Source organism: Pelophylax lessonae (genome assembly GCF_965119305.1).
Source record: "Pelophylax lessonae genome assembly, chromosome: 11".
Classification (NCBI taxonomy): Eukaryota; Metazoa; Chordata; class Amphibia; order Anura; family Ranidae; genus Pelophylax; species Pelophylax lessonae.
This window is the reverse complement of record NC_138778.1, coordinates 166,579,906-166,594,915: the sequence shown is the minus strand read 5'-3', so window position 1 is coordinate 166,594,915 and position 15,010 is coordinate 166,579,906. Positions and strand designations below refer to the sequence as shown.

Here is a 15,010-nt window from a genome sequence, read left to right as displayed (position 1 = left end):
ACAGTCCCTCCCCTTCTACAACACAGAGAAAGAGACAGTCCCTCCCCTTCTACAAAACACACAGAAAGAGACAGTCTCTCCCCTTCTACAACACACAGAGAAAGAGACAGTCCCTCCCCTTCTACAACACACAGAGAAAGAGACAGTCCCTTCCCTTCTACAACACACAGAAAGAGACAGTCCCTTCCCTTCTACAACACAGAGAAAGAGACAGTCCCTCCCCTTCTACAACACACAGAGAAAGAGACAGTCCCTTCCCTTCTACAACACAGAGAAAGAGACAGTCCCTCCCCTTCTACAAAACACAGAGAAAGAGACAGTCCCTTCCCTTCTACAAAACACAGATAAAGAGACAGTCCCCCCCCCCCCATACAGCCAGAGACAGTTTCTCCCACCTTATACAGCCAGAGACAGTTCCCCCCTTAAACAATAAGAGACAGTTTCTCCCCTCACTCATACAGCCAGAGACAGTGCTACTGCTTGGCAGAGATTCCAGAAGTTTAAGGAGAAAAAGCCCTTGCACATACCTGTCTCCCAGAGCAGTCACATGGGTTGTAGGTTTTTTTCACGGACACCCTCATCAATTCATGCTAGTGCGCATAGTCCTCTCTCCCAGTCTTACCCCCCCCCCCCCCAGTATAGTCCTCCCTCCCACTCTTACCCCCAAAGTCCAGGATGTCCCAGTACAGTCCTCCCTCCCAGTCTCACCCCCCAGTACAGTCCTCCCTTCCAGTCTCACCCCCCAGTACAGTTCTCCCTTCCAGTCTCACCCCCCAGTGCAGTCCTCCCTCCCAGTCTTAACCCCCCCCCCCCCCCCCAGTACAGTTCTCCCTCCCAGTCTTACCCCCAAAGTCCAGGATGTCCCAGTACAGTCCTCCCTCCCTGTCTTACCCCCAGCCCCCCCCCAGTACAGTCCTCCCTCCCAGTCTCACCCCCGAGTGCAGTCCTCCCTCCCAATCTTAACCCCCCCCCAGTACAGTTCTCCCTCCCAGGCTTACCCTCAAAGTCCAGGATGTCCCAGTACAGTCCTCCCTCCCAGCCCCCCCAGTACAGTCCTCCCTGTGTTTTTTTTTTTTTTTTTTTTTTAGTCCTGGGTTAATGAGCCTTTAATAATATGACACTGGTTGCCAAGCAAACAGGAAATTGCCCTGTTGGTTACTATCACCAGTGTGATAAATGTGATGTCATGGCGTCATTGTTAGAGATGACCGGTGCTGTTCAGTCTACACCCTCAGACTATTTCCCTCCGGACTTTTTTCCTCTCTTTCCTCCAGGCGCTGCTCCTCCAGTCACTTTTGCTGCAGCCGCCTTTGTTCCAGGTGCTTTTGCTGCAGCCTTTTTTGCTGCTGTCGCCTTTGTTCCAGTCATTTTTGCTGCAGGCTCTTTTGCTGCTGTCACCTTTGTTTCAGGTGCTTTTTTTGTCCCAGACGCTTTTGCTGCAGGCGCTTTTGCTGCAGGCTCTTTTGTTCCAGGCGCTTTTGCTGCAGGCGCTTTTGCTGCAGGCGCTTTTGCTGCAGGTGCTTTTGCTGCAGGCGCTTTTGCTGCAGGCGCTTTTGTTCCAGGCGCTTTTGCTGCAGGCGCTTTTGCTGCAGGCGCTTTTGCTGCAGGCGCTTTTGCTGCAGGCGCTTTTGCTGCAGGCTCTTTTGCTGCAGGCTCTTTTGCTGCAGGCACTTTTGCTGCAGGCACTTTTGCTGCAGGCACTTTTGCTGCAGGCTCTTTTGCTGCAGGCTCTTTTGCTGCAGGCTCTTTTGCTGCAGGCTCTTTTGCTGCAGGCTCTTTTGCTGCAGGCTCTTTTGTTGCAGGCGCTTTTGCTGCAGGCTCTTTTGTTGCAGGCGCTTTTGCTGCAGGCTCTTTTGTTGCAGGCGCTTTTGCTGCAGGCTCTTTTGCTGCAGGCACTTTTGCTGCAGGCTCTTTTGCTGCAGGCTCTTTTGCTGCAGGCTCTTTTGCTGCAGGCTCTTTTGCTGCAGGCTCTTTTGCTGCAGGCGCTTTTGCTGCAGGCTCTTTTGTTGCAGGCGCTTTTGCTGCAGGCTCTTTTGCTGCAGGCTCTTTTGCTGCAGGCTCTTTTGCTGCAGGCTCTTTTGCTGCAGGCTCTTTTGCTGCAGGCTCTTTTGTTCCAGGCTCTTTTGTTCCAGGCTCTTTTGCTGCAGGCTCTTTTGCTGCAGGCTCTTTTGTTCCAGGCTCTTTTGCTGCAGGCTCTTTTGCCGCAGGCTCTTTTGTCCCAGGCTCTTTTGCCGCAGGCTCTTTTGTCCCAGGCTCTTTTGCTGCAGCCTCTTTTGTTCCAGGCTCTTTTGCTGCAGGCTGTATTGGTCCAGGGTCTAATGCCCAACGCTTTGTTGGTCCAAGGTCTGCTGCCCAAGGCTCTGTTGGTCCAGGCTCTGCTGCCCAAGGCTCTGTTGGTCCAGGCTCTGCTGCCCAAGGCTCTGTTGGTCCAGGCTCTGCTGCACAAGGCTCTGTTGGTCCAGGCTCTGCTGCACAAGGCTCTGTTGGTCCAGGCTCTGCTGCACAAGGCTCTGTTGGTCCAGGCTCTGCTGCACAAGGCTCTGTTGGTCCAGGCTCTGCTGCCCAAGGCTCTGTTGGTCCAGGCTCTGCTGCCCAAGGCTCTGTTGGTCCAGGCTCTGCTGCCCAAGGCTCTGTTGGTCCAGGCTCTGCTGCCCAAGGCTCTGCTTCTCCAGTCTCCTCATCGCCCAGCTTTTTTCTTTTCCTACAATTGCGGATCAGGATGCATAAAACGATGGCTAGCAGAATAGCTGACCCAATTCCAACTCCAAGGGCTATGTGGAGTTTCTTATTGGAGGTTAAAAATGCCAACTTTTCTTTGAGAAGTTCCGCTGTTGCCTTTTTCTTCCATACTTCCTTCAGGATAGGAAGTTTCTTGACATATAGGGGAAAGACTACAGGGTCTATCACCCGAACGGCATAGTAGATGACCTTCACCAGCTTGCCGTAAGGGTCCTCCATCATGCACCTATATGTCCCGGACTGACTCTCCTGGATATTGTAAAGCTGGATGGTGCGCTGATTGCTTATGTCGTCTTCATCGTCATCTTCAAACGTGTTGTCATCCATGGTGATTCCAAAAATATGTTTCCATTTGTAGGACATTGTTTGTTCTGCATGTTCAGGCAGAACTTCCGGTTGGCAGTCCAGTGTAATGCTTGCACCGATGTTCAAGTTGTAATATCTCGGTTCGCACTCCCAGGCTCCATGGCATTCTAATTCTATGTCTTCACAATCACTTACAACGTCCGGTCCTTTGTCTTCACTCGGCGTCACAAAGCATTTGGTCTCTATCCTTATCCCTGTTCCACATTTCACACTGCAATCTGTGATACTGACAGTAGCTTTTATCCTTTTGGAGGCGGCCTCTGCAAGTTTCTGAAACGCCATTGCAAGGGAGCCCAGTGCTTTGACATTGTCAGGTAAAAGCAGAAAAACCGCTGCTAAAATCAGAAAAATCTTCATTCTCAGAGCTGTCACTAAACAGTTGTTTACTCTTCAGTGTCCGCTAGTCAAATGACACAGCTCTGCTGCTGCAACTCCAATTTATAGGTTTCTATAGTGACAACCTACCATGCTGTCAGCAAGAGCAGGAGGGAGCTAAAAATAACCTCAAAATAACTGCCAGTCTGCAGTGCAGGAGGGAGCTAAAAATAACCTCAAAATAACTGCCAGTCTGAGTGACAGATCCACACTGTGTACAGACAAACCAATCTACTACAGTATATACAGAAAGATTAGATCTACTATATACAGAGAAATCTACTATATACAGAGAAATCTACTATATACAGAGAACTCTACTATATACAGAGAAATATACTATATACAGAGAGATTGGATCTACTGTAAACAGAGAAATCTACTATATACAGAGAAACAGATCTACTATATATAGAGAACTCTACTGTATACAGAGAAATCTACTATATACAGAGAAACAGATCTACTATATACAGAGAAATATACTATATACAGACAGATTAGATCTACTATATACAGAAAACTCTACTGTATACAGAGAAATATACTATACACAGAGAACTCTACTATATACAGACAGATTGGATCTACTATATACAGAGAAACAGATCTACTATATACAGACAGATGAGATCTACTATATACAGAGAACTCTATTGTATACAGCGAAATCTACTATATAGAGAGAACAGATCTACTATATACAGAGAAATATACTGTATACAGACAGATTAGATCTACTATATACAGAGAAATATACTGTATACAGAGAAATATACTATATACAGAGAACAGATTTACTATATACAGAGAAATATACTATATACAGACAGATTAGATCTACTATATGCAGAGAACTCTACTGTATACAGCGAAATCTACTATATAGAGAGAAACAGATCTACTATATACAGAGAACTCTACTGTATACAGAGAAATATACTATATACAGAGAAACAGACTGGTTCGTATACTGACAGTAATTCGGTCATTGTAGCTTCCCCATCGCTATCAGATGACACGGACAGTATACTATAAGCCTCTTCACCACTGTACAAACGTTTGGACATTTTGGTAACTAAATTTACCTGTACAATGGTGTTGACTCACAGGTAATAAAAGCACCTGGTTGTCAAGGACTATTTCAAGCGCTACCAAAAAAACTGCTACTGCTAGCAGGGATCAGGCCTGACTCTGCTAACACAGCGGTTTTGTGTGTTGTGTTTTTTTGTAAGTGACAGTAATCTATTGATTACTACACTTGCCTGGGTGAAAGGGTTAAACGCAGGTGCTGGCAGGAATCAGTGCTGACCGTGCAAACACCGCATTTTGGGAACCCTAAACTATGGGGGCGCTAGTATAGTTCTGATCAGATCAGATATTGATCTGTTCAAACACTATACTAGTAATGGAAGTGTATGTGTGTGTGTGTGGTAATCAAGGGGTTATTTCTAACTATGCGCCGGGGATATGGGGGGGGAGGGGTGGCAGGGACCCTAAACCTCCTTTGGGATAGAAACTAACTCGCTAGCGCAAACTCAAGTCACAATCACACTAATACAAAATACAGTAAAAACAGTATATTATGTGTGTATTAGTGTGCAATGTGACAGGGGGGAAGGGGTTAACTGGATGGGATCGGGGGGGGGGGGGGGGTCAGGGGGTTAAATCTTTATTGGGAGGGGCTGGCGGGTATCCTACGAATAAAAGAAACGGTGGCAATCGCTAAACCTGGTCACAAGTCACACTTATACGGGTATATAGAAAATGCTATATACTGTATACAGTGTGTGTTGTGGCAGGGGGTGTAGGGGTGATCAGGGGGGGATCAGGGGGTTAAATCTTTATTGGGGGGGTGGCGGGGACCCTAAACCTCCTTGGGACAGAAACTTCGTCGCCTGCGCGAATTCTGATCACAATCACACTAATACAAAAACACAGTATATTACGTTTGTATTTGTGTTGAATGCGATGGGGGTAGGGGTTAACTGGCGGTGATCAGGGGGTTAAATCTTTATTGGGGGGGGGGGTGGCAGGTAATTTAAGTGGAAAAGGGGGGGCCGCAAGCGCTACACCTGACCACAAATCACACTTATACGGGTATATAGGAAAATGCTATATACTGTATACGGTGTGTGTTATGGCAGGGGGTTAAATCTTTATGGGGGGGGTGGCTGGGACCCTAAACCTTCTTGGGACAGAAACTTAGTTGCCTGCGCTAATTCTGATCACAATCACTAATACAAAAATACAAAAACACTGTATATTATGTTTGTATTAGTGTTGAATGTGACAGCGGGGTAGGGGTTAACTGGCGGTGATCAAGGGGGGGGGGGGATCAGGGGGTTAAATCTTTATTGGGGGGGTGGGGAGTAATTTAAGTGGAAAAGGGGGGCAGTTACTCACAGTTAGATGTGCTCTCCTCTCACGCTGGATCCAAAAAGGATGTTGGGAGGGCACATCTTCTCCAAGCCTGTGTTTACATTTCACAGGCTTAGGCCCCGTACACACGTACTGATTGTTGGCCGTAAATATTCGGCCGACGACCGATCGGCCGATTGTAGGCTTGTTAGTATGATGCTTCCGACAGCCGACAGCGCATTTTCGGCCGAACAGAATCTGTCGTGCAGGCATTAAAATTTTTGTTGGCCAACACCAGAACGGCCGATTGTTCGCCAGTCAGTACAGATTTCGGCCGACAGACAGCCGATTAGCAAGACTGGGCATGCTCAGAAAATAAAAAAAAGACAAGGAAAGTTAACCATCACATGACATCACTTCTGCAGTCGGCTGTTGTTGGCCGACAAAATTCGTGTGCAGTCTTTTGCAGTTTTCAACAGACACGACAGCCCTGGACAAAAGACGGCCGATCGTTCGGCCGACGATCAGTATGCGTGTACGGGGCTTTAGAGTGTCATTTGATTGGGCAGGACCGATCAACAGGTCCAGGCCAAAAATGATTGGCCTGGACCTGATGACTGATCGGTTCTGAACCCAATCGAGTCATCGGCGGGACCGCGGGAGCGTGCGCGCACCAGAGCGGCGAAGGCTAGTGACGTTTATATACGTCACTCTGCCTGGCCGGGGCTGACCGCCGCAGTATATTTACTTGCGGCGGTCGGCAAGTGGTTAAGAAAACGCTCCACCTACTAGAAAAATCTATGAAAAACCATAGATTACCTTCACTTTGGGTACGCGGTATAGCAATGTACAACTGGCCTTAGGCCTCATGCACATAGAGCGTCTGCTTAGCCCCTCTCCTGGCAGGCCCATAAAGGGCACATACATTTATGAGCATTAATGCATTCTATTGGTCAAAATAGTCATTTATTCTGGCCATTAGAATGCATTAACATGGAAACGTATTTATGCCCGTTCTGCTCAAAGGAACCTTTCCTAAACACGCTGGTGTTTTTTTTTTTTTGTTTGTTTTTTTTTCAGTCTGTAAATGCTCCTTTTCTCATACGCTGTAAACACCTACAGTATCTCACAAAAGTGAGTACACCCCTCACATTTTTATCTTTTCATGTGAAAACACTGAAGAAATCACACTTTGCTACAAGTATATATATATCAGTGGCACCCCGTTAGAGTCCCCTCCTTACATCAGTGTCCCTAGAGTTCCCCCTTACATCAGTGTCCCCATCAGAGTGCCTCCTTACATCAGTGTCCCCATCAGAGTGCCTCCTGCATGTTCTGTACTCACAATATTCCCAATATGAATATCAAATAAGAATAATCCGCAGAATAAGAACAGTTTTCCTTCCGCGCATGCAGAGGGCGAAGCAGAGTCTGACATTTAGATTCTAGTCCCTCCACGCTCTGTCTCTCTTTAGATAATGCATCTGACAAACTGCGCATGGCAGTGTAATTGTCACGCCAGCTGATCGAGATAACAGCTGGATTGATGTCACGTACAGCACATGCAGTTCGTCGGATGCATTTTTTGACGGGAGGCATTATTCAACAGGACACTGGCAGCACTCATGCAGCCCCAGACCGTGACACTCCCACCACCATGCTTGAATGTAGGCAGGACAAACTTGTCTTTGTACTCCTCACCTGGTTGCCGCCACACACACTTGACACCATCTGAACCAATAAGTTTATCTTGGTCTCATCGGGCCACAGGACATGGTTCCAGTAATCCATGTCCTTAGTCTGCTTGTCTTCAGCAAAATTTTTGCAGGCTTTCTTGTGCATCATCTTTATAAGAGGCTTCCTTCTGGGATGCAGCCATGCAGAGCAATTTTGATGCAGTGTGCGGCATATGGTCTGAGCACTGACAGGCTGACCCCCCACCACTTCGACCTCTGCAGCAATGCAGGCAGCACTCATATATTACTCATCTATTTTCCAAAGACATCCTCTGGGTATGATGATGAGCACGTGCACGCAACTTCTTTGGTTGACCATGGCGAGGCCTGTTCTGAACCTGTCCTGTTAAACTGCTGTATGGTCTTGGCCACCATGCAGCAGCTCAGTTTCAGGGTCTTGATGATCTTCTTATAGCCTAGGCCAGGGTTTCTCAACCAGGGTTCCTCCTGAGGAAAAGAAAAAATCTGGCCTCCAACCTCCCCTTATAGCCAGCCAAGCACACTCCTTTATTTCTAGATGGAAAAACAAAAAACAAAAAGGCAAGCATATACAACTTATCTTATCCATCTATCTTACAATAAAACTTCTATCTTATCAATCTAGATCAGGGTTTCTCAACTAGGGTTCCTCCTGAGGTTGCTATGGGTTCCTTGGGAAATGGGCATTTCTGCATCTCAGATAAGATCCCAAATGACACCATTGTTCCTATTAGCTATTTGTAAGGGGGTAATTCTTCCCAATTATGACAAGAGTAAGAAGCATTCTTCCCACTGACTATCACACTAATGTGTCATGAGTTGTAGATTTTTTTAGCAGGGGTTCCCTGAGACCAGGAATTTATTTCAAGGATTAAATGTCCCAATTCCCAAAAAGTTATTAATGACTTAGTATAAGGAAACCTATAATTGAGGAGGCCAAATGTAAAAAGGAAGAACTACAGAAAGTTCTGAAAGGACGTTTTGTCTTCCTTAAAATGGATGCATGCACACGTCACAGAGTCAATTATTTTGCTATTAAGGTTAGAATTGTGGATGAAAATAACAAAACAATAACACGGACCCTCGGATTAAAGGACACTCAGGCACATCACACCAGTGATTACCTTCGACTTTTGTTGAACAGTGAACAGACTGCTACTGGGAAAAAGGCCCTCTATGATGTAGCAGTTCGCATGAAGGGATTACGACCTGAAATACCTCCACAGGATGAAGTTCTTTTAAGCAATAGTGGTAACTCACGATCATCTTCTTCAAACAAAGAATTCGACTTTGATTCCTTCTTAGACAAAATGGAAGTTGCTAAAGGAAAGCGACGTCGCATAAGCGTTACAGAACCAGTAAATGTCCAAATAAAAAAATTCCAACAGGAGTTTTATAAAGCACTAAAAGAAGTTGAAAAGTATGATCGCTCATCAAAACTTACTGTTGAAGAAGCCATCCGTGTTTATCCAGAGATCGTTAGTGATGTGGCCAGAATAGTTACTGCAATGCCACCCACCCAAGTCAGTGTCGAAAGATTAATACATATTAATACAGAGGAGTCGGAGTCGCAAGTACAAAAAAACTGAGGAGTCGGAGTATTTATCTACCGACTCCACAGCCCTGGCTAAGACTGAAGTCCCAGCTGGGAACTAGGCAGAAACAAACTGAATCCTATAGCAGAGTGAACGGGTGTATGCCTGCAGGGACTGCCCCATAGGCATGGTAAAGTTTTACCCTGCCTGCCTAGTGTCCTACTCCTGTAGGGGGCAGCATAACCAATGGTTAAGAAGACTATGGAGCTGCGTCTATCAACGAAAGATAGAGAAAATTCCATTTAAAAAGGAAAAAAATGCCAGGACCAGAGATCCCAGCAAGGAACAAGGTAGAAGAAAAAAAACTGAGTGCCTAAAGCAGGAAGTGGCAGTATATCCCCTGGGACTGCCCCATAGGCGTGGTAAAGATTTTTTTCCTGCCTAGTGTCCTACTTCTGTAGGGGGCAGCATAACCCATCGGTCAAGGTCTGGAGCTGTGTCCGCAAATCAACAAAAGAGAAAAATATAAAAAGGACATAAAAAACAATATATTACACACAAACACCCACAGAGAAAGAGACAGTCCCTCCCCTTCTACAAAACACAGAGAAAGACAGTCCCTCCCCTTCTACAAAACAGAGAAAGAGACAGTCCCTCCCCTTCTACAAAACACAGAGAAAGAGACAGTCCCTTCCCTTCTACAAAACACAGAGAAAGAGACAGTCCCTCCCCTTCTACAAAACACAGAGAAAGAGACAGTCCCTCCCCTTCTACAAAACACAGAGAAAGAGACAGTCCCTTCCCTTCTACAAAACACAGAGAAAGAGACAGTCCCTTCCCTTCTACAAAACACAGAGAAAGAGACAGTCCCTTCCCTTCTACAAAACACAGAGAAAGAGACAGTCCCTTCCCTTCTACAACACAGAGAAAGAAAGAGACAGTCCCTTCCCTTCTACAACACAGAGAAAGAGACAGTCCCTCCCCTTCTACAACACACAGAAAGAGACAGTCCCTCCCCTTCTACAACACACAGAGAAAGAGACAGTCCCTCCCCTTCTACAACACAGAGAAAGAGACAGTCCCTCCCCTTCTACAACACAGAGAAAGAGACAGTCCCTCCCCTTCTACAACACAGAGAAAGAGACAGTCCCTTCCCTTCTACAACACAGAGAAAGAGACAGTCCCTTCCCTTCTACAACACAGAGAAAGAGACAGTCCCTCCCCTTCTACAACACACAGAAAGAGACAGTCCCTTCCCTTCTACAACACAGAGAAAGAGACAGTCCCTCCCCTTCTACAACACACAGAAAGAGACAGTCCCTTCCCTTCTACAACACAGAGAAAGAGACAGTCCCTTCCCTTCTACAAAACACAGAGAAAGAGACAGTCCCTCCCCTTCTACAAAACACACAGAAAGAGACAGTCCCTCCCCTTCTACAACACACAGAAAGAGACAGTCCCTCCCCGTCTACAACACACAGAAAGAGACAGTCCCTTCCCTTCTACAACACACAGAAAGAGACAGTCCCTCCCCTTCTACAACACAGAGAAAGAGACAGTCCCTCCCCGTCTACAACACAAAGAAAGAGACAGTCCCTCCCCTTCTACAAAACACAGAGAAAGAGACAGTCCCTCCCCTTCTACAAAACACAGATAAAGAGACAGTCCCCCCCCCCCCCCATACAGCCAGAGACAGTTTCTCCCACCTTATACAGCCAGAGACAGTTCCCCCCTTAAACAATAAGAGACAGTTTCTCCCCTCACTCATACAGCCAGAGACAGTGCTACTGCTTTGCAGAGATTCCAGAAGTTTAAGGAGAAAAAGCCCTTGCACATACCTGTCTCCCAGAGCAGTCACATGGGTTGTAGGTTTTTTTCACGGACACCCTCATCAATTCATGCTAGTGCGCATGCGCACTACACAGCTCCTCATCTGTTCCTATAGGTATCCGGGTCTGTGAGCATGCGCGCTGCTCAGCTGTTCCTGGCCGGAAATGACAAGGGTAGGTTTTTCTCACGGGGTAGGTAATTCTCACGTTACAGTATTTGTGTTCCTGTATTTCTCTGTACCATGTTGTGACCAAACAGTCACGTGGTCTGCTGACATCACCAAGGTCCTTCTACTGGGCAGGAACTAACCGCTACCATAAAATATAGGAGCTTCCTGTGTATCTGTGGACGGGTAGAGTGGACGTTGTGGGCCGCTAGAGGGGGCTGGTTTCTATGTGCAGATCAGCATTGGAGAAGAATAAGATCTGACATCAGCAAGCTGCAAGTGAAGACAGAGGGAGATCTGCTCATCAGGACCTACATACTCCTCCCCCAATCTGCAGAGATGATTGTAAGTACTAAGTGTGCATGGCAGATACTTTGTGGCCCCTGGGTGCTCATTGTAATCAGATCACCCAGTCTGATCCTCTTACAGGGGAGGGGAGATCCAGGGATATGGAGCACCAATCAGAATCTCTTATAGACCAAATCTGCAGCTGTCATTACATGAATACCGGATGATCCTGCCATAAAGACACTTCCATGCTCCGCCCCTCTCTGACACTGGTTCTACCTACACAGGCTTCCAATAGGATCAATACAGGGCGCCCCAGTACAGTACTACAGACCTCTCTCCCAGTACAATCCCCTTACCTCTCAATCCAGGCTTACCCCCCCCCCCCCCAGTACAATCCGCTCTCCCAGGCTTACCCCCCCCCAGTACAATCCGCTCTCCCACTCTTACCCCCCCCCCTCCCCAGTACAGTCCTCTCTCCCACTCTTACCCCCCCCCCAGTACAATCCTCTCTCCCACTCTTACCCCCACCCAGTACAGTCCTCTCTCCCACTCTTACCCCCCCCCCAGTACAGTCCTCTCTCCCACTCTTACCCCACCCAGTACAGTCCTCTCTCCCACTCTTACCCCCCCCCCAGTACAATCCTCTCTCCCACTCTTACCCCCCCTCCCCAGTACAGTCCTCTCTCCCACTCTTACCCCCCCTCCCCAGTACAGTCCTCTCTCCCACTCTTACCCCCCCCCCTCCCCAGTACAGTCCTCTCTCCCACTCTTACCCCCCCCCCAGTACAATCCTCTCTCCCACTCTTACCCCCACCCAGTACAGTCCTCTCTCCCACTCTTACCCCCCCCCCAGTACAGTCCTCTCTCCCACTCTTACCCCACCCAGTACAGTCCTCTCTCCCACTCTTACCCCCCCCCCAGTACAATCCTCTCTCCCACTCTTACCCCCCCTCCCCAGTACAGTCCTCTCTCCCACTCTTACCCCCCCTCCCCAGTACAGTCCTCTCTCCCACTCTTACCCCCCCCCCCCAGTACAGTCCTCTCTCCCACTCTTACCCCCCAGTACAGTCCTCTCTCCCACTCTTACCCCCCCCCCCCCCAGTACAATCCTCTCTCCCACTCATACCCCCCAGTATAGTCCTCTCTCCCAGTCTTACCCCCCCCCCCCCAGTATAGTCCTCCCTCCCACTCTTACCCCCAAAGTCCAGGATGTCCCAGTACAGTCCTCCCTCCCAGTCTCACCCCCCCCCCCAGTACAGTCCTCCCTTCCAGTCTCACCCCCCAGTACAGTTCTCCCTTCCAGTCTCACCCCCCAGTGCAGTCCTCCCTCCCAGTCTTAACCCCCCCCCCCCCCCAGTACAGTTCTCCCTCCCAGTCTTACCCCCAAAGTCCAGGATGTCCCAGTACAGTCCTCCCTCCCTGTCTTACCCCCCCCCCCCCAGTACAGTCCTCCCTCCCAGTCTCACCCCCGAGTGCAGTCCTCCCTCCCAATCTTAACCCCCCCAGTACAGTTCTCCCTCCCAGGCTTACCCTCAAAGTCCAGGATGTCCCAGTACAGTCCTCCCTCCCAGCCCCCCCCCCCCCCCCCCCCAGTACAGTCCTCCCTGTGTTTTTTTTTTTTTTAGTCCTGGGTTAATGAGCCTTTAATAATATGACACTGGTTGCCAAGCAAACAGGAAATTGCCCTGTTGGTTACTATCACCAGTGTGATAAATGTGATGTCATGGCGTCATTGTTAGAGATGACCGGTGCTGTTCAGTCTACACCCTCAGACTATTTCCCTCCGGACTTTTTTCCTCTCTTTCCTCCAGGCGCTGCTCCTCCAGTCACTTTTGCTGCAGCCGCCTTTGTTCCAGGTGCTTTTGCTGCAGCCTTTTTTGCTGCTGTCGCCTTTGTTCCAGTCATTTTTGCTGCAGGCTCTTTTGCTGCTGTCACCTTTGTTTCAGGTGCTTTTTTTGTCCCAGATGCTTTTGCTGCAGCCGCTTTTGCTGCAGGCGCTTTTGCTGCAGGCTCTTTTGTTCCAGGCGCTTTTGCTGCAGGCACTTTTGCTGCAGGCTCTTTTGTTCCAGGCGCTTTTGCTGCAGGCGCTTTTGCTGCAGGCTCTTTTGCTGCAGGCTCTTTTGCTGCAGGCTCTTTTGTTCCAGGCGCTTTTGCTGCAGGCTCTTTTGTTCCAGGCGCTTTTGCTGCAGGCGCTTTTGTTCCAGGCTCTTTTGCTGCAGGCTCTTTTGCTGCAGGCTCTTTTGCTGCAGGCTCTTTTGCTGCAGGCGCTTTTGCTGCAGGCGCTTTTGCTGCAGGCTCTTTTGCTGCAGGCTCTTTTGTTCCAGGCTCTTTTGTTCCAGGCGCTTTTGCTGCAGGCTCTTTTGTTCCAGGCACTTTTGCTGCAGCCTCTTTTGCTGCAGGCTCTTTTGTTCCAGGCGCTTTTGCTGCAGGCTCTTTTGCTGCAGGCTCTTTTGCTGCAGGCGCTTTTGCTGCAGGCGCTTTTGCTGCAGCCTCTTTTGCTGCAGGCTCTTTTGTTCCAGGCTCTTTTGTTCCAGGCGCTTTTGCTGCAGGCTCTTTTGCTGCAGGCTCTTTTGTTCCAGGCACTTTTGCTGCAGGCTCTTTTGTTCCAGGCTCTTTTGTTCCAGGCGCTTTTGCTGCAGGCTCTTTTGCTGCAGGCTCTTTTGCTGCAGGCTCTTTTGCTGCAGGCACTTTTGCTGCAGGCTCTTTTGTTCCAGGCGCTTTTGCTGCAGGCTCTTTTGTTCCAGGCTCTTTTGCTGCAGGCTCTTTTGTCCCAGGCTCTTTTGCTGCAGCCTCTTTTGTTCCAGGCTCTTTTGCTGCAGGCTGTATTGGTCCAGGGTCTAATGCCCAACGCTTTGTTGGTCCAAGGTCTGCTGCCCAAGGCTCTGTTGGTCCAAGGTCTGCTGCCCAAGGCTCTGTTGGTCCAAGGTCTGCTGCCCAAGGCTCTGTTGGTCCAAGGTCTGCTGCCCAAGGCTCTGTTGGTCCAAGGTCTGCTGCCCAAGGCTCTGTTGGTCCAGGGTCTGCTGCCCAAGGCTCTGTTGGTCCAGGCTCTGCTGCCCAAGGCTCTGTTGGTCCAGGCTCTGCTGCCCAAGGCTCTGTTGGTCCAGGCTCTGCTGCCCAAGGCTCTGCTTCTCCAGTCTCCTCATCGCCCAGCTTTTTTCTTTTCCTACAATTGCGGATCAGGATGCATAAAACGATGGCTAGCAGAATAGCTGACCCAATTCCAACTCCAAGGGCTATGTGGAGTTTCTTATTGGAGGTTAAAAATGCCAACTTTTCTTTGAGAAGTTCCGCTGTTGCCTTTTTCTTCCATACTTCCTTCAGGATAGGAAGTTTCTTGACATATAGGGGAAAGACTACAGGGTCTATCACCCGAACGGCATAGTAGATGACCTTCACCAGCTTGCCGTAGGGGTCCTCCATCATGCACCTATATGTCCCGGACTGACTCTCCTGGATATTGTAAAGCTGGATGGTGCGCTGATTGCTTATGTCGTCTTCATCGTCATCTTCAAACGTGTTGTCATCCATGGTGATTCCAAAAATATGTTTCCATTTGTAGGACATTGTTTGTTCTGCATGTTCAGGCAGAACTTCCGGTTGGCAGTCCAGTGTAATGCTTGCACCGATGTTCA

General features: G+C 48.6%; 1 protein-coding gene across 1 annotated transcript in view; it reads left to right on the top strand.

Annotated features, from left to right (window-relative positions):
• Positions 1-11,305: 11,305 nt before the first annotated feature.
• The window catches only part of NT5C3B (5'-nucleotidase, cytosolic IIIB), a 39,911-nt gene continuing 36,206 nt past the window's right edge, over positions 11,306-15,010 (top strand). The window contains exon 1 of the mRNA XM_082272560.1: positions 11,306-11,432. Coding sequence (XP_082128686.1) covers positions 11,427-11,432 — 6 coding nt within the window. The 5' untranslated portion in view covers positions 11,306-11,426. The remainder of the gene's footprint in view (positions 11,433-15,010) is intronic.